This window comes from Lucilia sericata, unplaced genomic scaffold, assembly GCF_015586225.1.
Source record: "Lucilia sericata isolate MDLA Ls3-8-SP2 unplaced genomic scaffold, ASM1558622v1 Contig000244F_arrow, whole genome shotgun sequence".
NCBI lineage: Eukaryota > Metazoa > Arthropoda > Insecta > Diptera > Calliphoridae > Lucilia > Lucilia sericata.
In genome coordinates, this window is record NW_023994270.1 from 347,623 (window position 1) to 374,085 (window position 26,463).

The following is a 26,463-nucleotide window of genomic DNA, read 5'->3' on the forward strand; positions in this document are numbered from 1 at the left end:
AGGAAAATCACCTGTTATAGATAAAAGATGCTACTTTTCCAAACTCCAAACATTTGCTCCTTGAACAGCTTTTATTATATCTTCACAATTAATAATTGAACATATATTGATATGGTTTTAGAAGGAGTTTAGAAAGTAAACCTAAATATGTCCATGAACCGTTGCTATTTCTACGACAGATATTTCCCACATTTTAAGTTTAACGTATACCCAATTAAATTAAACTCCTTACACCTTCACAAGGAATGGAAGCGATCTCACTATTTTGGCTACCGCCCACGCTTTGATGAGTAATGCAATCTTTACACTGCCTAATATTAAGGTATAACATGCGAAGTCTTCAGCAACACTTGACGAATGAGTTAAACCCTAATCTTGAGCTAGTAGTCAATAAGTACTAAATTCCAACTGTAATTCATCCAGAAATTTTTGAGATTAAACGTTTAGCTCCTCAGTTCATGACAAAACAATCACACTCAGATTGCTAAAGGGTTTCTCAAAACACCAGTCGGCAGCTGCTTGGGGTATGTATAAAAAAAACTTGCTGATCAGTGTTCAATTACCCTGCATCAGTGTTTTCACCTCCGCTTCGTGATAATTTTAAGGTCACACTGTTAGAAGAACTTACAACAATATGTAAAAAAAGAAAGAACTTATTTGAAATCATTCAAATGTTTATTGTATTGGAAAGTTTAAGGTTTGGCAATTACTAAATACAAATGATATCGGACAAATGTCCATCACTATATCGATTCTGAACAAAATTTCCCTTTACAAGATTAGAATCATAGTATTTAATATATTCTTTGGTATTTAACTTTACTTGCTGATTTTTCAATGGAAGTCTTTGGTTTTCTTCGAAACTTTTTTTTTGACTTATTAATATCTGCTAGACCTTTTTTCTTCCCAGTCCAGGTTCTCTTTCAATGTTCAAGTCTTCTTTATACTGTTTAATGGTTTTGGAAATAGTGTGACGAGAAACTTTGAGATCTTTTGCGATTTTTATGAAATGTTTTAATTTATTTTTCGCGCACTTTTAAGCATTTGGTTAATTTGGAAGATGTTCGGTATGGTCGAACAATATAAACGAATAACTATCAAATGCATTTCTTTGAATTACAATCTTTATAAGTTTAACAGTTGTGGCATTTCGCATACTAATCGGACTAAATTATCTATATAATTTAGATTTGTTTTTAAAAAATGTTTCTCCCTCATTTTTGCCCTTTAGGGTTTTGTTTAGGTTAGGTTGGTTGATAGGAGATGTATGTATATTACAACAAGTCCGAAGAAAGACACCACGACCACTTTCGGGCCTGTTGTGCGCTCCTTTTTATGGAAGAAACATTTTTTTTCAATGTTTCTGGACGTAATTCTTAAGAATTTTCCAATATTCGTGAGGAATTTTATATCCAGAATAATATCACTCTCAAGATATTTGGACCTAACTTAGACGAATGCCTGACAGTGGCAAATAAAGTGTTCTAGAGTTTCACTGTCCTCTCCACATGCCCTACATTCGACGTCCAATTCATCTAACCGCAGACTTGTTCATTTTGAGGAGATTTCTATTCTTGCTCCCATTAGAGTGGGTTTACCATCGTTTCATTATTCCAAGAGGACCTATGGAATTCTCTAACCCATACATATTTGTATGCGTTCGTAAGGGTAACTACCTAGAGTTCTCCCTACCCTTTAATGCTAATACATTCGCCCTGTCGTTGCCAACTACTCCCGAGTGGCCTCATGGTACTCATATGATGTAAACCTAACCTCAATTAAAGCTTTCTTACAATCCGTTAAGGTCTTAGATTTAACTTTATCACCTGATATCGCTCTAATTTCCTTCCGGCTGTCGGAATATATGTTAAACCCTGTGGGCGCCATATTTATTGGAATCCAATTTACACATTCAGTTATTGCTCGGACTTCTGGAAGTATGTGTTGTGATTACGCAAACGGTGGTATATTTCTATTACTGGGTCTTCAATATAGAACTCCAGGTCGACATTGTCCCCCAATTTAGAGCCATCCGTGTAGCAACGGATTCCTACGGGTATTTGCTCTAATTGGTTCAAAGTTTCCGACATACATCTTCTGTGTCTGGTATGCGACCGGACACATCCGATGATTGTGTATAGCCTTTCAATGTGTCCAATATACATTGATGTTGTTATTAGCCGTTCGTCTGTAAGTGCCACCTTATATCTTAAATATGTATGTTCCAATGAGTAGAATATCTAGCAATGTTTCTAGAGTCTTGGTTGACGTAGTAGGGTAGAAGGGGGATCATTCTCCATAGGGGCACATCTGCCAATAGCGAATAACTTGAAAACCGAGTAATCGATTTTATTGCATTACCGAATTTTGTTTTCGTTTATCGATTATCTATCATCCCTGAAAGTTTGAAACATTAACTTTACATATGATGGGAGGCAGACGTGATTAATTTTTTTCAAAAGGCTGTGAAAATATTTCACTTTGGGAATTTTTTGTACTAACTTTTTTAGTTTTTGTGATAGAAAAAAATATATTGGTCTTTGATAGAACGTCAATAATAGTGAACAATAAGATATAATAATATTTCCGATAATATAAACTGCCCGTGGGGCACATTTGCCAAATATATGTAATGCTTGTGATGTAGAACAAAATTTGGTTAAAATATAGAAAAAATCAGTCACAATTTGTTTTAATTTTTTTTGTTAATTTATTTGAAATAAACAATAAATATCTGGTTTATTATACTTTGTTTAATGAATTAAAATATAAAATAGCGAAAAAAGTTTTTATTTTTAATTTTTTTTTGTTTATTTTACTAATGACAAATCTGCTCCATCTCCTTGGCGTATTTACCCCATGAGTGGGGCGGTATCGCCGTTTTTGGTCAGTGCAGAAAATTTAAAAAAATATGTACATTAAGATGATATAGGAAAGATTGAAATGAATAAAACTAAAGCCAATATATCTAAGTATCCGAACCAAGAAAAAAATTAAGAATATGTATTATGGTTTTAATTTGAGAACGCCTTAAAAAAAAGTGGCGTATGGTCCCCCTTCTACCCTACTCATGGCACCACTTATACTCAATCCGTATGCATGCTGAACTCCATGTAGTAGTTTGATATTAAACTTTTTGTCCAAAGAAGTCTACCAGATTATTGAAGCACAAGCTAGAATTGGTCTATTTACACTTTTATAAAGCCAATGTGTCATGGTAGGACTAAGATCCGATTTCATAGTTGTTCTACATATCGTCCAGCACCGATGGGCCTTGGTGATCTTATCTATGGGGTGTCTCCGTTTTAATTTCCGGTCAATGATTACACATAGATACTCTGCCCAGGAAACAGGGTTCACTATACTCAGACATTTGTATCTTTCTTGTGAAAAGACAGATTTTCGTCTTCGCCGGCTTAACATTGAAGTCTTTCCTTGGTTGAGCTCAGCTCAAGGCCGTATTCGGAGCCTCCTCAGCTCTTATACACAAGTAATTTGGATCCTTTCGCCTGCATAGCAGACAGGTCTAACTAAGTCTTTCTCGGTTAGGAGGTATCAATTGTGGTAACCCAGAGTAAAGGGGATAGAGTTTTGTTTAAGTTATTTGATAAGATAGTCCTTCTTAAACGTTATAATACGTCGGGAATTATAAGTTTTGGTTACACACGGACAATCTAAAAAACTTTGCCCTGATATTCTTCCCATTGCGAACCACCACAAACGAATCTACTATAATAATCGCCTACCATTGTTACTAAGTTGCAATTAACTTTAATAACTGGCAAGTGTAGCACCTGTTTTTAGTTTTACACAAATAAAAGTAAATTGTAATACGTATGTCCATTATGTTCCCTGATTCATACTTACTTTCCAATGTAATACCCCCTTTTTTGGAGCTTGTAGCAAATTAAGAAAAACATGATTTTTTTTTGTTTTGAATAGAATTTTATATATGAATTTGATTTATTTAAACATATCACAGGGATAAAAGATTTATAATTAAAATTAATGTTTTGTTATTAAATAATACATGATTTTGTTGTTGTCTTTTTGATTTTTGAAGCAATTAAGGCGCGCGCGTAATTACACGATATAACGATGTTGTAAACTACACTAAATTCTAGAAAATTTTATATAATTAAAGAAATAGAAAATAATAAAAATAAAGATTAAATAATAATGTACTAAATTTTTATAAATTAACAAACAAAAATTATTTTAAATGATTTATAATTATAATTAAAAGCAAGAAATTAAAACTTAAATTTAAGTTTTTTTTTTAATAGACAAATGTAAGTGACTCTGGGAAGGATTACTAAATAAGTAATTAATTAAAAAAAAAAATAAAATAAAAATAATTGTTAATAAAATAATAAAACTAAAAGGTGTTAGGTGTATGTGTGTGTGATAGTGTATGTGTGGGTATGTTGTATGTATGTTTTGGGCAGGTTTTTTTTTAATTTAATAAGTTTTAATGAATTTTACATTTAATGGTTTTTAATTGGTTGATTTTTTTTGTGTTTTTTTAAGGGAGGGGGGTTTAGGTTTGTTATTAATTAATAGAAATTAAATAAAACTATATAAATTAAATTAATTAAGTGTTTTTTTTTTTGTTATAAAAAACACTTTAACTTGTTGTTGTAGTTTTAATGTATTAACTTTTTGATGACATAGAATGTGATTGTTTTTTTCTTCTTCATGTTTTTCGTATAAAATAAAATAAATAATCTTATAAACTAATTTTCATTAATTAACAATTGTTTTTAATTTCCTTGATTTTTGCTGTTAAAGGAATTGTTGACATTTTTGTTGTTTTTAAACAAACGCCTTTTCAAAGTCGTTTTAAATAAAATAATAATGGTGTATACGTTAATTTTTTACAATGACTGTAAAATGAACTCTCTCATTAAAAATACTCTTTTGTTTTGTGATTTCCTCTCGCTCTCGGTCTCTCTCTTTTATTTTAACTGTTTTGCTCTTAAATTGTGTTTATTTTGTTTTCAACGCGGGAAAAGAGTTTCAAAAGTTGTTTGTTTTATATTGTGCCCTTAAAAGTATTGTTAACTTTGAGGCATTTCACGAGCACGCACTGTAATTAAAATTAATTAATAAAAAATTAAGTTAAATTATTTGTCTTCAAATAGCAAGTTTTTGCTTGTTATTACAACTTACTTTCCAGTGCATACACCATGCCAATAATGAGCAATAAAAATATTGTACTCATTGTCATAATCAATACTGTGACTTGTCTGCCACGATCGCATAAACCCTTTTTGGTTTTCTTATTTGCTCCGGCCTCACCATTGACCATAGTAAAATGCATTGAACTTGCTATGGACACCGTGTCTAAATCTTTGGTTTTAATAAAATTCAAATTAGGATCAATATTAATGACAGCATCTGTTTGTGTTTGATCTTGATGTTGATGCTGCTGATGATGATGTAAATGATTATGTTTTCCTCTAGCATCTGTTGCTGGTAGGGCTGCCAATTGATAATCTCTAGAGACTTGAACCAAATTTGCATTATAAGTTGAAGAGGCTGCTGTTGCTACTGTACGTTGTTGTTGTTGCTGCTGTTGTTTTTTATGGATTTCAGCCATACGTTCTAGATTCGCTGCTGTTAAAAGCAAAGAACCAGAAGCGGCGCTCTAAATAGCAAAAAAAACCTATAAGTAATTTGTTTAATTTAACTCTTAAATACCTTATACTCACCCTTGTACTATTGTTACTATCATTGCTACCCTGTGATGATCTGGAACCTCTTTTGGCGGCTGCCAATACAGCGGCTGCAGCAGCAGCTGTTACTGCTGCATTAGTTGTAGCACTCATTTCACTATCACGTCTTCCTCCAACTCCTCCTGCTGCTATAGACGCCACACCACTATGCTGTTGCTGGTGCTGTTGTCTATAGTGTGTGGGCGTTAATTTTTGTTTATTTTGCGAGCGATTACTGCGCTGTGTCGATGATGCTGATGATACAGCCGATGATGCGGAGGATGGTGAGAGTGATGCTCTGGGTATATGCCAGTAATCATTCATCTATAAATTAAGACAAAAAATTCCAATCAGATTTTTTTTTATAATTTTAATTTTTTGGTATGTAAATTAATGTCTTAAATTTAAGTTGTGTCTTTTTTTATTGAGTGTTAAGTGAAAGGAATATTTTTTTGTTTTTGTTTTTGATTTTATTTCTTGTTGTTCTTATTAAGACAAGTTTGAATTAAATAAATTTTATAATAGATTTATATTTGTTATTATATTTGGTTGTTGTTGTTTTTGCTATTTTATATAAGACTTAATTGTCTTGGACAAATTATTAAGAATTAACCCAATAGGAAACGTTTTTATTTGGTTAGAAGTTTTTATATTTTGAACATAAATTTAAATTTTCTGACTATAGAAAATTTTAATTAATTTTGAATTTTCTTAATTTTTCTTAATTTAAACTAATTTTTGATTTTTAAAATACTATTGAACGTTCTAAATTTAAATAAATTTCGAATTTTGGAAATTTAAATTGTTTTTGAATTATTATTTTTTTTTAATTTTTATTTTTTTTTTTTTTTAATTTAATTGTGAATTTTCGAAATTTTTATAAATTTTTTTAAAAAATTTAAATTTTGTAAAATTTTTAATTTGCCATATTTTTAAATTTTGTATCAATTAAAATTTTTTTTTATTTCGAATTTTATAAAAATAAATTAAGAATTTTTGAAATTAAAATTTTTTAGAACAAAACAAAATACTTAAGACACAAACTTTTTTCTGTCGAAAAAATTTTTCTTTATAAAAATTCAATATAAATTGTTGTTGTAATATGTTGTTATAATTGAAAGCAAAAATATGAATTTTTGAAATTAAAATTTTGCCCAGCAAAACAAAAGACTTAAGACACAAACTTTTTTTGAAAAAACTTTTTTTTTGCTGAAGAAATCAATAAATTTAAAGCAAAATTTTGAGGTTTTTTAGTTAAAAATTCTCTATCAAAATTCGATATAAATTGTTGTTGTAATTAGTTGTTATAGTTGAAAGCAAAAAATGAATTTTTGAAATTAAAATTTTGCTGAGCAAAACAAAAGACTTAAGACACGAAAATTTTTTGAAGAATTCTCTTTCTGCTGAAGAAATCAATAGATTTAAAGGAAAATTTGATGTTTTTAGTTAAAAATAAGCTGTTATAATTGAAAGCAAGAAAAAATAATTTTTGAAATTAAAATTTTGCCCAACAAACTTTTTTGCAAAAAACTTTTTTCTACTCAAGAAATCAATAGATTTAAAGTAAAATTTAAAGTTTTTAGTTATAAATTAAATATAAATTGTTATTGTTATAGTTGAAAGCTTTGTAATTTTTTGATTCATTATTAATTAAGACACAAACTTCCGTTAAATTGAAAACTAATTTAAATTTTAATTAATTTGTAATTTAAATTTTATTTAAACACCTTTTATTTTTAAACAACAACAACAACAACTAGTTGTCATCATATATATAATAAATCTTCTGCTTTAAATAACTTCAACGCCCTTTCAAAATGCTACCAAATTGTTAAGTTTAAGTTTATTTGTTTATTTGCTGTGCTCTAATTTTAATTAATGCCTTATTTGTTTTTTTTTAGACTTGTCTAATTTCCTTAAAAGTCTAACAAAACAGTTAAATCAATTTTATGGCAATTTAAAATTTAACAAAATCTTCTGTATTTGGTTTTGTAAATTTAATGTTTTTATTTGTAAATTTTATACATAAATCATTTAGTTTGTTATAGTAGTAGTAATGCTTAGTATTTTTTGGGGGGAATTTTAATATTTAAATAATAAAGTTTTGTAATATATATTTTTTTTTGCTATTTCAACACATCTCTTGAGGCAAATTTTAAATTTAAGTTTGTTTTTAGAATATTTTTTGCTTTTTTTGGTTAATTTTAGAAGTGTTTTAGTTAGAGAAAACTTGTTTTTTTAGTCGTAAATCTTTTTTTGGGGGGATTTTAAAAAGTATTTTTTTTTAGAATTGTTGAGTTCTTTAAAGACTAACACATAAACCTTTCTCTCTTGGTTTTTAAAGTTATTATTTAAATAATTTTGTTATAAATTTAAAATCAATTTTTGAAAATTTATTTTAAATCTAGAAAATTATTATAAAAACTAAAGAAAATTTATAGTTAATTTAATTAGAAAAATATTTGATAAAGTTTAGATTTTTTAACTTTGCTTATCTTCCTAATGAAAAAGTTTGTGTCTTAAGTCTTTTGTTTTTGTATAAATAGAAACAGTTTTTTTTTTAACTTTGTTTTCTATGTCTCCTTAACCTGCTGGTCTACCTAATGAAAAGTTTATGTCTTAAGTCTTTTGTTTTTGAATGTCAACCATTAAATTTCTTATCTTTGCCCATCAGGAGGTGTTTTTTGCTAAATAAATTTTAGCTTAAAATTTGATATGTGTTTATGTGTTAAAATTTAACAAAATGTTTTATCAAGATTTTAGTAAAGATTACACTATTTTAGCATGATTATATCCTATACCACTATAGTGAGGAGGGTATTATGCTTTTGTGCTGATATTTGTAACATCCAAAAATATTGGTCCATCAACCACCAATCAGCTCAAAATCACTTTCTTAGTTGATTTAGCTATGTCCGTTCGTTCGTCTGTCTGTCTGTGTGTCCCAAGCGTACTCTACAGGTAGCAATTTCCAAGATAATTTGATGAATAATTTGGCACATGTTAAATGTTCTTGTATCACTTCAAAAATCGGCAAAACTTAGTTTTATTTACGTTTTAATAATACTGCTGATTTTCGTAATGATCGTGCCTATTTTGAACTTATCCCCCATACAAAGTCTCCAGAAAATAACTTGATGGTCAAAATTCATTTATAAACACTAATATCATGATGATATTCTGTATAAATAACTGATGCAAATCTCTCTACTAATTTATAAGGATAGGACCATATTAACCCCCTGCCCTCATATAACCCTTCAACAAATTGTTAAAATACTTCTCAATTAAGGTAAAAATGAAATTAAATTCTTCATTTGTTACATAATCACTGGTGTGGGGTATCATATGGTCGGTCATGTCCGACTATAAATACTTATTTTTATTTCTGTATAGGGTCTCTATTTAATAGTTTTGAAAAAATGTCTTTTGTCTGTTATAAATGATGAATTTTCGACAACATAAATTTACATTAAACGATAAAATTTTTATAAATTTTTTTACTTTAGAAAAATGTCAATGGAATTTAATTTTTATTTCAAAAAAATGTCTTTTATTACAATTTTATAGTTTCTTTTATTTCATAGACATTGGTACCAATATTGGTTGTTATAACATAATAGTTTTTGGAAAAAATTTTGTCACTTTTTTTTCCGGCAAAAGTTGTATAACATTGTTTTTTTTTAAAGATTTAAAATCAGTTTAAGATAAAATATTTCTTATCTTTTCTAAATCTTTAATTTTTAACTATTATTATTGTAAATTTTTGGCTAAAATTTTGCTATTTATAGTAAATTTTCTATAAAATTTGAAACAACTTTTTTTAAAAATTTCAAAAACAATTCAAATTTAAACTTTTTTTAAAAACTTTTTTTTTTAAATTTTTTTTAAACTTAGTTTCTTATGGTTTTTAAAAGCACTGTTTTCAATTCGTTTTTTTAACACTTAAATTAACAGTTTCTTTTCTTTTTGTTTTCTTTTCGAAAAAAAAAGTCCAAAAATTTACATGTTCATTGATAAAGTTTGTCTCCTAAGTCTTTTGTTTTTATTACACTTTTTTTTGAAACACGAAATAAAACTTTAGGTTAGGTTAGGTTAGGTTGATAGGAGGATGTATACTACATCAAATCCGAAGAAATACACCTAGGCCACTATCGGGCCTGTTGTGCGCTCCAATAAAAAAAAATAAAACTTTAACTTTTACATTTCTTTCTTAGTTTTCATTCATTATTTAAATTTAGTTTTAATGTGTCTGGAGTTTATAGTTTTGCAATAAACATTATTTATTTTTATAACTTTTAATAGAATTTTAATTAGTTTTTTTTTTTGTATTAAAAACGTTTTGGCAATTTTAATTTTTGTTTAAATAAATTTATTATAAATTTGGTTATAAAACATAGCTTTTAAATTAATTTTTATTCACCAACTGTTTGTATGTGTTTTTGGTTTGTTCGGCGGAAGTTTGTGTCTTAAGTCTTTTGTTTAATATGTTTGAAATTCAACTGTTTTCCCAATTGAGGTTTAATTCTTAATAATTTGCACAAAAATTTTTTATATTGTTAATGTAATTTGTTTAATCTTAAAAATTTTATGACAATTTCATTTAAGGCGGAAGTTTAAGGAAGTGTGTTTTTGTTGTTATTTCATTGTTTTATTGTAAATTAATTTCACTTGTTAATTTTTTTTTGTTAAATTTTTTGTTTTACTTACTTTGTGGTTTGTTTTTTTCGTTGTTGTTGTTAAATTTATAAATAAATAAAATGTTAAAATATCACAATTGTTTTGTTTTTTTGCTTGTTCAAATTAAAATGTTAATAATTGTTTTGCATTTGTTGTTAAGTTAGTTAGAAAGAGTTGCTTTTGATTTGGCAAATTATCGTATCCTTTTTTCTTTAGTTTTAGTTAACTAGAAATTTTTGTTCAAGATTCGTTTTATTTTAAATAATTTTCTTTTGCTATAAAACAACAACACTTAATTACTTTTTTTTTAAGAAAATTTTTTATTGTTAATAATTAACTTTAAAAAGATTTAAGTTGTTCTTTGCTTTTTTTAACATTAAAGAAAAAAATACTTTATTTCGTTCGTTGATTTTTTGTCTGATTATTTTCAAACAACAACCGTATCTAGAACCGATCTATCCAACATCAAGAATCAAACTGAAATCTCTAAATAACAAATGTTTGCTCATTTGTTTAAGTTAAAAGCGAAATAACAAAAAATCTCTATCTAGCTGCCTAACTTCTTGTCATTGTATATAGTAGTTGTTTAAAGGTGTTAGTGTATGTGTGAAATTTTAGCAAAAAATAAAAATAAAAAAAAACCAAAAAGGTTGGCTGTTGTTTGACGTATCACTCTGGTAACTGGCGTTGGATGGTAGCTGCTGGTGCTTGGTGCCTTAGCGGGCTGCTTGTTGCTGTTTGTTTGCCTTTATGTTATATGGTTGTTGTTATTGCTGCTGTTGGCGCTGCTGTCGTTGTTGTATGAACTTGTTGTCAACAGGTTGTTAATGTTGGTGTGATATTTGTTGTTGTTGACTTTAGTTTGCCGGATTTTGGTTCCTACCACACACACACACACACACACTCACTCACTCTTATATTATTCAAATAAATAATTCTATTTTTTTTGGTTTTTTTTTTTTGCAAAGCGTGTGTGTATGTTTGATTTCATTCTTTTATTTTTTTTCGCTTATAAATTATTTCCAATATTTTTCAAACTTATTATTAGTGGAATGAGTTTGAATGTTTTGCTTCTTGATATAATTGTTTATGATGTGTTAAGTAACGCACGCCATGCACGATTTTTCGTTCAACTTTTTTAATATGCGTGCTGTTTTTTATTAATTATTATTTTTTTTGTAGATTTTTTTTTTCTGAATATTAATTTTAAATTCGTTTTTTACGGATTCCCTATCAAATAATCGTGCAGTTCTGTGTTTTTATTTTGAAATATATTTTTTTTCAAGATTTTTTCTTAAATTGACAATTTAGTTTTTTGTTGTTGTCGTTTTTTTCTTTATACGTTTGTTTTTGTTCTTTTTTTTCTATTTATATTTTCTTTAAATATTTATTTATTGTTTTATTTGTGTGTTAAAACCGTTTAATTTATTTTTGTTGGTATTTATTCTATAAATATTTATTTTCTTGTTGTTTTTTTAAGTTAATGTTTTGAAATTGTCGTAAGTCAATAAACTTACACATATTTAAGCCCCAAAAATCTTGTAGTTTTGTTTTAGCTATGGGCAAATAAACAGCACCATTGCATTTATTATACATTTAAATGTAACTGCACACACCCCTTTTTTCAATGAATTTAGGTCAAATGGAAAAATTTGCAAAAAAAGAGGTTTTTTATTAAGAATGTCAAAAATTTCCTACTGAAAACATGTTGTTTTTTTATATAAAAATAATAATTTTCGCAAGCGCTGATCTTTTTATATTTAAAAACTAGATTTTTGTGCAATTTTAATGTTTAAATATAAAATTTTTTAACACAGAATAGTCTAGTCTATAGTCTAGTCTATAGTCTAGTCTATAGTCTAGTCTATAGTCTAGTCTATAGTCTAGTCTATAGTCTAGTCTATAGTCTAGTCTATAGTCTAGTCTATAGTCTAGTCTATAGTCTAGTCTATAGTCTAGTCTATAGTCTAGTCTATAGTCTCGTCTATAGTCTAGTCTATAGTCTAGTCTATAGTCTAGTCTATAGTCTAGTAGTCTATAGTCTAGTCTATAGTCTAGTCTATAGTCTAGTCTATAGTCTAGTCTATAGTCTAGTCTATAGTCTAGTCTATAGTCTAGTCTATAGTCTAGTCTATAGTCTAGTCTATAGTCTAGTCTATAGTCTAGTCTATAGTCTAGTCTATAGTCTAGTCTATAGTCTAGTCTATAGTCTAGTCTATAGTCTAGTCTATAGTCTAGTCTATAGTCTAGTCTATAGTCTAGTCTATAGTCTAGTCTATAGTCTAGTCTATAGTCTAGTCTAGTCTAGTCTAGTCTATAGTCTAGTCTATAGTCTAGTCTATAGTCTAGTCTATAGTCTAGTCTATAGTCTAGTCTATAGTCTAGTCTATAGTCTAGTCTATAGTCTAGTCTAGTCTATAGTCTAGTCTATAGTCTAGTCTATAGTCTAGTCTATAGTCTAGTCTATAGTCTAGTCTATAGTCTAGTCTATAGTCTAGTCTATAGTCTAGTCTATAGTCTAGTCTATAGTCTAGTCTATAGTCTAGTCTATAGTCTAGTCTATAGTCTAGTCTATAGTCTAGTCTATAGTCTAGTCTATAGTCTAGTCTATAGTCTAGTCTATAGTCTAGTCTATAGTCTAGTCTATAGTCTAGTCTATAGTCTAGTCTATAGTCTAGTCTAGTCTAGTCTATAGTCTAGTCTATAGTCTAGTCTATAGTCTAGTCTATAGTCTAGTCTATAGTCTAGTCTATAGTCTAGTCTAGTCTAGTCTATAGTCTAGTCTATAGTCTAGTCTATAGTCTAGTCTATAGTCTAGTCTATAGTCTAGTCTATAGTCTAGTCTATAGTCTAGTCTATAGTCTAGTCTATAGTCTAGTCTATAGTCTAGTCTATAGTCTAGTCTATAGTCTAGTCTATATAGTCTAGTCTATAGTCTAGTCTATAGTCTAGTCTATAGTCTAGTCTATAGTCTAGTCTATAGTCTAGTCTATAGTCTAGTCTATAGTCTAGTCTATAGTCTAGTCTATAGTCTAGTCTATAGTCTAGTCTATAGTCTAGTCTATAGTCTAGTCTATAGTCTAGTCTATAGTCTAGTCTATAGTCTAGTCTATAGTCTAGTCTATAGTCTAGTCTATAGTAGTCTATAGTCTAGTCTATAGTCTAGTCTATAGTCTAGTCTATAGTCTAGTCTATAGTCTAGTCTATAGTCTAGTCTATAGTCTAGTCTATAGTCTAGTCTATAGTCTAGTCTATAGTCTAGTCTATAGTCTAGTCTATAGTCTAGTCTATAGTCTAGTCTATAGTCTAGTCTATAGTCTAGTCTATAGTCTAGTCTATAGTCTAGTCTATAGTCTAGTCTATAGTCTAGTCTATAGTCTAGTCTATAGTCTAGTCTATAGTCTAGTCTATAGTCTAGTCTATAGTCTAGTCTATAGTCTAGCCCATATTCTAGTCTATAGTCTAGTCTATTGTCTAGTATATATTCTAGTTTATAGCTTAGTCTATAAACTAGACTATAGACTACTCAATAGACTAGACTGTAGACTAGACTAGATTATAGACTAGCTCTCTAAGAATCAGGTGCTTTGAAACATTTTCGTAATCATAGTTAGTTAGTTAGTAAGTTAGTTTGAAAGGAGGATGTAAATACATCAAATCTGAAGAAATACACCCACATCTCTATCGGGCCTGTTGTGCGCTCCTTAACAAGTGCCTTAGATAGAAATCGAACCCACCACCTCCGGTCTACCAGACTAGAACACTAACTACTAACCTACCGGAGGCCATGCTCATCATAACTGTCTACATGTTGTAAAATAACTTTTCTTTAAAGCTCAAACTGTTAGACTGTAAGAGTAGGTCGCGGAAGAAACACGATCGAATTGATCATGACAAAGTCCTATAAAAGTTGATTATCAGGTCAACTCAATACTACCCACCTATCCAAACTTTGATTGGGCCAACAGGATTGAAATATCAGCAATGAATTCACCCATATCGCTAATTAAAGTGAGAGAAGAGGAATTAGTATTTGTATGTGTGAATTAAGTGTCAATGTTATGAAATAAATGGGGGAGAAAAGTGAGAAATTTGTTTGTTAATGTTTGACTTAAATTGACGAATATTATATTCTACTGGGAATAATGTTCCACAAACGTATGGTTCGTCCAAAATATGAAATTTCCCTATAATGGGAAGCGCGTTCAGTGCTCCAGTGTGGATGAGATCTACGTGGAAGTCTTGTGTCGCGACTAAAAATACGCGGTCTAGAGATAAGTTCTGCTATCTCTCATGAACAGTGCCCATCATTTCGTTCCAGAGAACATGTCTTACAGGGCCAAAGAGATCCTACGTGGTGGTAATGGTTTCACAATGAAATTTATATTTCGGGATAATATTTCTGTGCCATTGCCGACTAAACCCCACAAAGAAGTGACTGCGGCAACTATATGTTGGCAATAAGTTGATGTTACAAGTATGCAGAAAGATACAGATCGCGTTCCACCCACATATCCTTATGAATGTTCAGATGAAAGGTCAGTGTAAGGCTTCAGATAGGGTCTGAATATTGCCGGACATTATACAACGGTTCTCAATTGTAAGAGATAAATAGTTCAAGTATTTGAGCAAATTGTTTGTTCATGGAACGGTTTCAGCTATGTCTCAAAATTGCCATCTGCGTGTTCTTTGCAAGTTACAAAAGTGGCGTTGGTGAGTCTTCGTTATCTCACCATGTGATTGTAATAGACCACCGTGAGTTTATATCTAAAAAGAATATAGGGACATTCCTGTATCTATCAATGCTCTCAATAAGCTCAAAATGCATCCCATTTTATTCACAAACTGTTCCAACACAGATAACATTTTATCTAGTTGATGTGAATCAATCAGCATGTTACCTTATTGAGACACCCTCACATTGTTGTTATTGCAATCCCGGGGAAAAAAGGTGCCACTTAGTGGTGGAAACCCAAATCGCGGAAAGATAATGTTGGTTAAAAGAAAACGTATAGTTAGAGATGAGATTCCAATTCCGTTACCGATAGTTAATCTCTAACGCACACTTTGGGTAAAAAGACCTTCGTGAGTGGAGATCTTCTTAACAGGACTTAATATGTTTTTGCTTCAGTGTGTCTGATTCTTTGAGGCATAGAACTGACTTAGTAGAAATACATTTTATTTATATATTAATAACAGATATGCCTAAATTGTCTTCAGGCTGGCCAGAGATGTAAACAGGAACAATATTGTTTTAGGACAAAGTTTCGGCTTAAAAAAAGTACCTTTTTAAATTTGGAGTTTCTTGTTTTTTCATAAAAAATTTGTATTTATTCTAAAACAACATAATGTTCCTATAAAACTCAACAATACATGTCAAAAACTTTAAGAATATTAAAAATGCTCATATCATTGTTTGATTTATTTTTCAATATTTAACAATAGCTGCTGCAATGATTTGTATTTTTGTTGTTGTTATTACTTTTATAGTATTTAAAATATATTTCAATAATATTTTATTTATTTGTTTAACTATTCATATATTGTTATAATGTTTGTGAAGTTAAATATAAATAGCACATATCAAGCAACTACTTATGGAAAATTATTTGAAATGTATTTATTTTAAACTAATAAAAAAAAGCAATAACAAACAAAAATATACAAATATACAATATTAATAATTAATACTTTTGTTAGCTAGAAAGAAGTATGGTGTTCTCACCTTATAAGTATGATAAGTGTTTCTTTTTTATTATTATTTCGTTTTTTCAAAAATGAACACATGTTGCTATTTTATGAATTTTAAGTTTTACATACAATTTGCTCTAGACTTCTCTATCCATATAACTTTTGTAGTTATAAATATTGACTTACTGACGACTGACTGATTATTGTTTGAGGATTTTTTTTTAAGTTAAAATCTATCATCATAATTCTAAGGTTTGCAGTTAAAGAGCAGCTGTAGTATTCTATAAGTTTTGAATGTTTAAAAATAAAAAAAATTTCAAGTAGTTGTACATACTTGAGAGTACATCATGTACCAGTAAGTAAAGAAGTGTTAGGCTAACAAACATCTTTTATTTGTTGAGAATTTGTTTTTTTTTTTTTTTTTTTGGGTGCCAGACACGAATTGTTACCAACATTGGAAATCATCACCATCATCATCATGATGATGAGTTAAAAAACACTATTTTCATTATCTTGTTAATAAAACATGTTAATGATCATGTAGTCATCTTGGTCGCCTAATTTATATGTTTTGTTTTTGTTTCTATACGTCATCAATATGTACTCTTCTTATTCATGTTGGTTGGATTTTTTTCTTTTAACATTGAAATTGTTTTGTAAATAAACCATGTTGACTTTTGTTGGTTTTTGTTTGTTTAATTTATTAAAAAAATTTATAAATTAAATAAATATTTTCTTTTTTTTTACTTCCACTTATGTTTTACAATGAGATTAGGGTTTTATCTAGTAGATTAACAGGGGATTTGAAAAGATAAACAGATTTTTGTTGAGACCATTGTTTAGGTTAGGTTGTCATTGTTATCCACTTTAAAAGTTTCTCCCTTTAATCCGAACGATTTTCTACAACTTGTGCTTCCAGGGATAATAAGCTGGTACTTCTTGTATTAGATTCATTATCTTAGATTATGTTGGCCCCGAAAGAACCATCCGGTTTCTAATAGGTTTGATACATCTTTAAAGGACACTTGAGGTCTTGAAAGTGTTTTTTGAGCAAAATTTTGAGCAAAATTTCTCTAAAATTTCGGATTATACACAACGTTTTATCAATAGCATAAATTCCAACCCGGAAAACAGAGTCTAGGCAATCTCATGGAGTCTAACTAATCAAAGGAAATTCCCGAGCCAGTTATCGTTGTTTTTATTCTGATTCAGAAGAACTGGTGTATGTAGTATATAATCAGACAAGCGTCTCTGAACCGGCCAGCCTACCTTTTGGTAGATGGTGACATGATCAGTGCTCTGGGTTCTCTAAATTCAAAATCCGATTTAGCAGAAATACTCTTGATAAAAGTACGTCTAGCATTATTTTCTGACTTGTTCTGGGGCTGGATATCCGTCCAATCGGAACATATAAAGGATTCGAGGCGACACTCACCGCCTAAAGGTTTTTATCTCTAGACGAATTGACCAAACCTCGTTACGGGCGTTTTAAAGCAAACACCAGAGGTGGCCGACCGCATAGCGGAAACAGAAATTGTCGGGAACTGTGAGACATTACTCAAGCCTTACACACTGGCTTGAGTAATGTCTAATAGATTGGATTGAATATGGCGTCAATGAATGTTAACATATGCTTCGACAGCCAGAAATCAATTATAGCGATATCAAGTGATAAGTTTTATTCTAAGGCCGTATTGGGCTGTAACAGACCCATAACCGAATACTCTTCCAATGGTAAGCTCTGCATTATGTGTAGTACAAGGCTACTCGGGAATAATTGGTAATGAAAGAGCGATAAAAATGAAAGGGAGCTTGAGAAAGCTAAACAGTTTCAGACAAATGTAGAGCATGCCTTGAGATTCGGTTTGGCACTCACAGTCGACAGGTTCTTATCTCTAGACGAATTGACTAAATCTAGTTACGGGACATATCATCAATGTACACAGGACATATTGGACGATTTAACACAAACACTAGACTTGGCCGATCGCTTACTGAAAACAGAAATTATAGGGAACTGTGAGACATTCCTTAAGCGGAACAATAATATGTTGTTTTACTGATGGCTCTATAAAACTTGTCCGGGCAATGAATGTACTTTCAGATTCTGAAGAATGTAGAATGCTGGAAACGTTTCTCTGTTATTGCCAGACTTTCGTCGAAATTGAAACTAAATATCTAGAGACTAATGTTATTCGAGATATTATATCTCTCACAAACACTGATAGGGAAATTTTTAAGAAATAGGTCCACAACTGAGTTTTTATATGAGGGTTTTCCTGCTTTAAAAACGTCTGTTGCTAATTGTTACTCAATAACCAATTAAAAATCTAAAATTAGTTTTACTGAAAAACCCCCCCAAAAAAATCTAAAAATAATAATAAATATTCAATTGGAATTTTGTGGCTAACAACAAAATCGATTTGATTACTCATCATCCACAGCAGCCGTAAAATACAACTACAACTTGAGAACATTTTTTTAATGACATTAAATATTTAACAAAAAAAAAAATGAATAAATGCAAATAAATGCCAGTAAAAAAAAAACAGAAATAATTATGAGGAAAACCTACATGACTCAACTCAGGAATTTAATTCAATGAAATGAATAGTAAACTTAAAAATAAACACACACACAAACAAACAAAGCTACTAAGAACTAATTAACATAAGAAGAATTAAATTTAACAAGTTGTATCAATAATAAATGAGAAACCCAGAAGATTATGATGATAATGATGATGTTGGAAGAGCTTGAAAGATGTAGATGACGATGATGATGATTTTAAGAAGCTAAAGTTTATTAACCTTTTGGAAGTTAAAACTAAAAAACTAGGTTGAAATGGAAAATATTAAAAGAATTATTAATATTATTTGTTGTATTAGTTATGTATGAATGCTTGATTGCTTCAATGAATTTTCTTTAGAAAGTCATTAATTAGTTTAACACACAGGCACACAGGCAAATAATTCCCCTCCCCCCAAAAAAAAGTAATAACCAAGACCAGACTTTAGGACGTCAAATATTATTTAACCCCTACAGCTTTAAATCTAATAATTATGTAAATTAAATGACATGAAACGAAATGTTGGTAAAACTCACTCATCAACACATTAGTCTCAGTGCTAATCAAAGGCCAAAAAATAAGAAAAAAAGTAATTTTAATATTTAAGCGGGTTTAACCTGAAGCTATTAAGTGAAAAAAATCAGTTATTTATTCACTAACTTTCTGCAAAATCTCAAGAAACAAAACAAATATTTCATATCTTCTTTCATTGTTGTTTCAAAAATCTTTCCATTCTGTGTATATTGTCAACAACAAAAATTGCTTTCGTTTTATAGGCGTGATTCCCAAAATGAACGAACCAGCAAACAAAAACACAAACCAAATAAATATAAAATTTTAGCAAATAAAATTTCTTTAAAAATTGATTTGCATAAAAATTAGCTTAAAAAACCAACAGAAATAGATTTAGAATTATTTAATGTTTAATGGATGACATACAAAATACAAAAAAAAATCAAAATCATCATAATGATCGTAATTTGTTTAAATTCAACAATTTGCATTTTTAAAAGTAATATTTTTTGTATTTGCAATGATTTTTTTTATAAATAAATACCAGCCCATAAAATTCTTTTTTTTACTTTAATTGAAAAAATAAAGATTTATTTATCACTGAAAATCTTACAAGATTCTTACAGAATGTATGAAGAACACAAAAAAAAACAAAAACAAAACCTGCTTAAAAATCTTGTCAAAACGCTCGAAATAATTTGAATAAATTGAACAAGAATTTTAAATTCAAATAAAAATTATATAAAACCAATGTCGTTACCCCCTTTTCAATTTACAGATTTTAAATACTCTGAGAATTTTAAAACAATATTTCTGATTAGAGAAACAAGACTTTCAAGTTTATGTTCATTACTTCATCGTTCAATTGAAAAATATTCTCTTTCGCTCTTAGAAATCGCGAGCAATTACTAAACTTATCTTAGTTTTTTTTTTCAAAATCAGGTCCACTGATTAGAAATTTTCTTTAAATTCCTCAAAATTTTCTTTAAAATCCATAATTTGGTACACAGCTTCAAAATTACTTTTTACAAAAATCTATATATTATAATCAGGGCTTGTTAAATCTTATATAACTTACAAAAAAAAAAAAAAAAAAAAAAAAACCCCGATTTAATTATTTAGCCCTCAAAAAAAGGGAGACACGAGTTTCTAAGCTTTCGCGCGATTAACATGACTAATTTTTTTAACATTTCATTAATTTATTCCAACTTAATCTATGCGAATAGTTTTTAAAACAATAAAACAAAAATTCTTTACATTATTCATAATTTCTTTGATATTTTTGCCGAAATACATATTTAACGGCTTAAAAGGGGGAAAAAAAAAATTATGAAAAAATTTACATAATTTGTTAGAATTGTCAGACAGTTAAGCGACAGTAAAAGCTAAATTTTATCGTTAAAGAAATGAACTTTAAGGGAAAGCTTTCATTTAAGGTATTCACGTCGTGTTTGCTTGACTTTTATTTGTATTTGGTTTATGCTTTAATGGTTTTTAAACCAAGAAAATGGATCTTGACATAGAAAAGCAATCTAATAGTCCAGGTTCAGACTATAGTCAAGACTATAGTTCATACTATAGTCCAAACTATAGTTCAGAATATATTCCAGACTATAGTTCAGACTATAGTCCAGACTATAGTTCAGAATATAGTTCAGACTATAGTTCAGACTATAGTCCAGACTATAGTTCAGAGTATAGTGCACACTATAGTTCAGACTATAGTCTATAGACTATAGTCCAGACTATAGTTCTGACTATAGTCCAGACTATAGTTCTGACTATAGTCCAGACTATAGTCCAGACTATATAAATCAGACTATAGTCTGGACTATATAGATCAGACTACAGTCCAGACTATATAGTTAAGACTATAGTCCAGACTATATAGATCAGACTATAGTCCATACTGTATAGATCAGACTATAGTCTGGACTATATAGTCCTAGACTATAGTGTGAACTATAGTCTAGACTATAGTCTGAACTATAGCAAGAACTATAGTCTAGACTTTAGTCTGAAATATAGTCTTGACTATAGTCTGAACTATAGTCTTGACTATAGTCTGAACTATAGTCTTGACTATAGTCTGAACTATAGCCTTGATTATAGTCTGAACTATAGTCTTGACTATAGTCAGAATTATAGGTTTGACTATAGTCTTGACTATAGTCTGAACCATAGTCTTGACTATAGTCTGAACCATAGTCTTGACTATAGTCTGAACTATAGTCTTGACTATAGTCTTAACTATAGTCTGGACTATAGTCTGAACTATAGTCTGAGCTATATGTATATAGTCTGGACTATAGTCTGAACTATATTCTTATCTATATAGTCCAGATTATCGTTGAGACTATAGTCTAGAGTATACTACATATTGTAATACAACAATAATCCAGACTATAGTTCAGATTATAATCCAGATTATAGTCCAGACTAAAATTCAGACTATAGTCCAAACTATAGCCCAGACTATAGTCTAGATTTTAGGCCAGACTATAGTAAAAACTATAGTTCTGACAATACTTTAGACTATAGTCCAGACTATAGTCCTTACTATAGTTCTTGCTATAGTTCAGATTATAGTCCAGACTATGGTTCATACTATAGTCTTGCCTATAGTCTAAACTATAGCCTGGACTATAGTTTAGTCTATAGTGCAGACTATAGTTCAGACTATAGTCCAAAGTACAGTCCAGACTTTAGTTCAGACTGTAAATCAGACTATAGTTCAGACTAAAATACAGACTATATTACAGACTATAGTCCAGAATATAGTTTTGACTATAGTCCAAATTACAGTCCAGACTATATTCCAGACCATACTTTAGACTATAGTCCAGATTATAGTTCTTGCTATAGGACTATAGTCTGAACTATAGTATGGAACTATAGCCCAGAGTACAGTCCAGACTGTAGTTCAGACTATATTCCATACTATAGTCCAGACTATAGTAAAGAGATTAGGTCAGACTATAGTCAAGACTTTAGGTCAGACTGTAGTCCAGGCTATAATCCAGACTATAGTTCAGACTCTAGTCCGGACGAGCTAACCAGAAAACAATTTCGTACCATTGTTTTTCAAGGTAGCCTTAAATCACCAAGTTTTTAATGACAAAGTTTGCAGCTTAATCATCACTGATCTGATCGGTTTAAGATGGTGTCGAAACCAATGCAGTCATATTTGAATCTTGACTCCGACATTGTCTTCAAACTGACCTCTGAGAAGTGCAACTTGTGGAACCAATATGGTTAACGCAAGCTACGCTTTGTAGAATACAAACTACTGATCATTAGACCACAGTAATTGATAAATATTTGATCCCGAATTATAAAGTATTCACGGAAATGCTTATCGTACCATTGTTTTTCAAGGTGGCCTTAAATCACCAAGTTTTTAATGACAAAGTTTGCAGCTTAATCATCACTGATCTGATCGGTTTAAGATGGTGTCGAAACCAATGCAGTCATATTTGAATCTTGACTCTGACATTGTCTTCAAACTGACCTCTGAGAAGTGCAACTTGTGGAACCAATATGGTTAACGCAAGCTACACTTTGTAGAATACAAACTACTGATCATTAGACCACAGTAATTGATAAATATTTGATCCCGAATTGTAAAGTATTCACGGAAATGCTTATATATACATATAGCCGGATCAAAGACTTAAAATGTTAAATCCAAAATTTATTCAAAATGATAACAATCTTCAATTACTCTGTTAATTAATTGTTCCAGTTAACAACTTGAATTTATCTCTTTTATATGCATTGCAAAGATTTACCGGTTTCAATCAATTGAACCAAATTTCTACTTTCTATTTCAAACTTCAAGTAGTACCACCCCTAAGTTCACCTCCTCTCTAAGCAAAGGGGATGAGCAAGCAGCTTTATAATTAAAAAAAAAGCTGGTTTATAAAGCTTTTTTATTGTTTTATTAACGAGTTTAAATTAAATTCATAATTTTAATTTTTTTCTATTTTTTTAGCCATTAAAATAAAAGAAACAATAATTAATAGAAGTGGTCACGTACACAAATCAAATTCTTAATATTGAACATTTAACATTTTTTTTTGTCCAACAATAATTATTCAAATAAGACATCATTTAAAATAAAATTATTAATAAATTTTATAACACCTTAAGTTTTCTAACAAATTACGGCAAAAATAGTTGTTAAAGAAAAAGACACGCGTCTTTGTGTTTTTAATTTGTTAAAGCTTTTTTTTGAAGACTTTTTTTAAACCTTTTTTAAGACTTTTTATGGTTAGAAAAAAAGAAAAAGAAATGTTATGATTAAAAATGACTTTTATTTATTTTTGTTTAAATGTTTTATAAACTGTTTTTATAGTTTTTTTTTTCCTTTTTTTTTTTGAAAGAAAGAAAGAAACTAACGTTAATTTGTAGCGAAATATATAAATTTAAAACATATTTCTTCCCCCTAAACTGTCAATAACATTTTGATATACGAGTATGTTTGTATAATTGTTGATGCCTTTGTATATTTTTTTTAGTTTTTTTCTTTCCTCTAATTTTATTGTTTTTTCGTTGAATTTTAAATAATATAAAAAAACATTTAATCGTATGAATTAATTAAATATGTAGAAAATTATAATAATATACAAAAAAAAAACAGACATCGTAGACTGGTACCAATTAGAGTTTAAGAGTATTGATTTTTAAATTATCACAAAAGCCCCAAAAATAACAACAACAACAATTTTGGTACTAAAAAAAGATGGTACAAAAGACTGTGAAACACAAAAAAAAACTTAAATAATTTATACAGAATCTTATCAACTAAATTGGCTAGAGAAAAAACAACAACTCCAATCATTCGATAACAAATAATATTAAGCCAAATTGGCATAAACATTTTCTAGACATTCACTAAATGAATTGACAAAATTTTAAAATTCAAACAAAAATAAAATAACCAAAATAATAATATTAAACAAACAAATATCGTCAAATAGTATTTTTGTTACGTTTTTATCGTAGAATAGAATTATACGAACGAATGTCAAAAACCCACCCATACATTAAGTTGTACGTTCGACCGACGTACGTCTAGTGCTGTTTTTTCCTATTTGTGATTTACTATTTCGTTTATTTTAAGTGAGAATTTTATTTTTTATGGTCTCATAAAGTTTTATTTTGAAGAGTTTTGTTGCGGGTATAACACGTGATAAGGAAGAAATATCAAAACGTTTTTGGGTTTTTTTGACAGAATTAATCCATATTAATTAGACTTTCAAGTGTAGTGGTGTTATAGTTGTTGTTGGGGGAGTTAGTGAGTAATGGTTACTTCTGGAATTGTTAAAGTAATTGCTTGACAAATTCAAAGTTTTCAGTTTTGGAACTCTGCCATGTTCTTATGAATTTCTTAAGATATCTCCGATTTCTCTCAGTGTCAATATCTTCTTTTATCAAGAAGAACTCAGAAATATTAGAGATCAGACGTCACCTCTTACTGAAGCGAAAGCTTTTTAATATTGATGAAAGTTCAACCCGTATTGAGGACCTGAAATCATTGGATTTAGACAGCCCTTGACGGAGAATTTGAATATCAGCATATTTACACTGAGAACATTGGGTCATATAAAGAAATGCCAATTCTTTAGGGTTTGCCAGACTTGACACTATGAATTATAACAGAATTTTTTATCCATTATACTCTTAGATAACAGTATTTTCGGTATAGCACTGAAGAGTTTGCTATGATAAGATGGACCACCAAAGCAGTCTACATTTATGGTGATCTGATCTATGCTTTGATGTTTAAAATAATTGAGTATTACGGAACTATAAAGATAAGAACAAGCCGATGAAGAAGTGTACATTGTTTTCATTGATTCTGTTGAATTTTGAACTTGTCAGCCGCTACTAATGAATTTGCAATTTCCTAATAGATTACTCAGATAGACTTTCAGACCAAGTTCAAACTTCAGAACATGATATTATAGTCCAGACTATAGTCCAGATTATAGTGCAGGTTATAGTGCAGACTATAGTCCAGACTATAGTGCAGACTATAGTCCAGACTATAGTGCAGACTATAGTCCAGACTATAGTGCAGACTATAGTCCAGACTATAGTGCAGACTATAGTCCAGACTATAGTGCAGACTATAGTCCAGACTATAGTGCAGACCATAGTCCAGACTATAGTCCAGACTATAGTTCAGACTATAGTTCAGACTATAGTCCAAACTATAGTTCAGACTATAGTCGAGACTGTAGTCCAGACTATAGTTCAGTCAATAGTTCATACTATAGTTCAGTCTATAGTACAGACTATAGTTCAGATTATAGTCCAGACTATAGTTTAGATTATAGTCCAGACTACAGTTCTGACTATGGTCCAAATTAACCAGAAATCGTCAATTACTCTGTTATTTAATTGTTCCAGTTAACAACTTGAAATCATAATCAATTTGTTTTTAGTCCTATTGTACTATTGTAGATCTTCACTATAGGCTTGACATATGTTTAGACACGATTTGTGCAGGACCAGAGCTATATAATAATGTAATAATGAGAGAATGGTCTGATCCGGATGAGAGCGTCTCCTCATAGAGTTACAAATCCAGGTGTTCTGACAATACTCTGGAACTAATGTTTGTCATTAGATTAACCGTGAAAAACTTGATGTAACGGTCCAGCCTTAATACTGACATTTACAGATTAGAATTTCGGGTTCTTTCGGATATTTGGTGGTCTGTGAAACGCTAGGATGACCGTCGTACCTTCGATGAAGAACAATATGGCACAAGAGCAATATTGAACTTATTATGCTGATTATGTATTCAGGTATGGTTCGACTCCTGGACCACAGGGTCCTTAATATTACTTTATCTCATAAATGTACAATAGTTATCTTGGATATCTTCAGAACGTTGCATTTTAATAGCGGGATACTGATGAAATTCTATCTGTGAAACGAAATCTGATTGATCGGCAGTGGGTTACATTGATACATTGTTGTTCCATTTAGGTGTCGTACGACTACGATGATGAAGATATAATTTTTTGATTTTTCTTGCAACAGTTGTTGATCTCTCTCTTTCTTTTCGAAGAAAGTAGTTCCTCAATTCGTTCAAAGTTAGGTCTTCAATATTAAAAACCTTTTATAAATTTAATACAAAAATTCAAAATAATTATTCTATATATGAAGATTTTATCTTCTGATTTTAATACTATAATGAATTTGGAATTAACTGAAAAAAGGCTAGTTTGATAGTCGTTGGTTCGATAACCCTTCCGGAATTAATTATTTCACAATTCT

General features: G+C 29.7%; 2 protein-coding genes across 2 annotated transcripts in view; one reads left to right on the forward strand and one right to left on the reverse strand.

Moving 5' to 3' along the window:
* LOC119602604 (nuclear migration protein nudC) overlaps nt 1-26,463 on the forward strand; it is a 49,078-nt gene that overhangs the window by 5,331 nt on the left and 17,284 nt on the right. The window lies entirely within an intron of this gene.
* On the reverse strand, nt 4,510-10,876 carry LOC119602605 (transcriptional regulator ovo). Its single transcript, XM_037954204.1, has 4 exons — nt 10,428-10,876; nt 5,715-6,041; nt 5,173-5,650; nt 4,510-5,089 (listed from the first exon to the last, which is right to left on the reverse strand). Exons 2-4 carry the CDS (start codon nt 6,039-6,041, stop codon nt 5,061-5,063), a joined length of 834 nt encoding a protein of 277 aa, XP_037810132.1. The 5' UTR covers nt 10,428-10,876; the 3' UTR covers nt 4,510-5,060.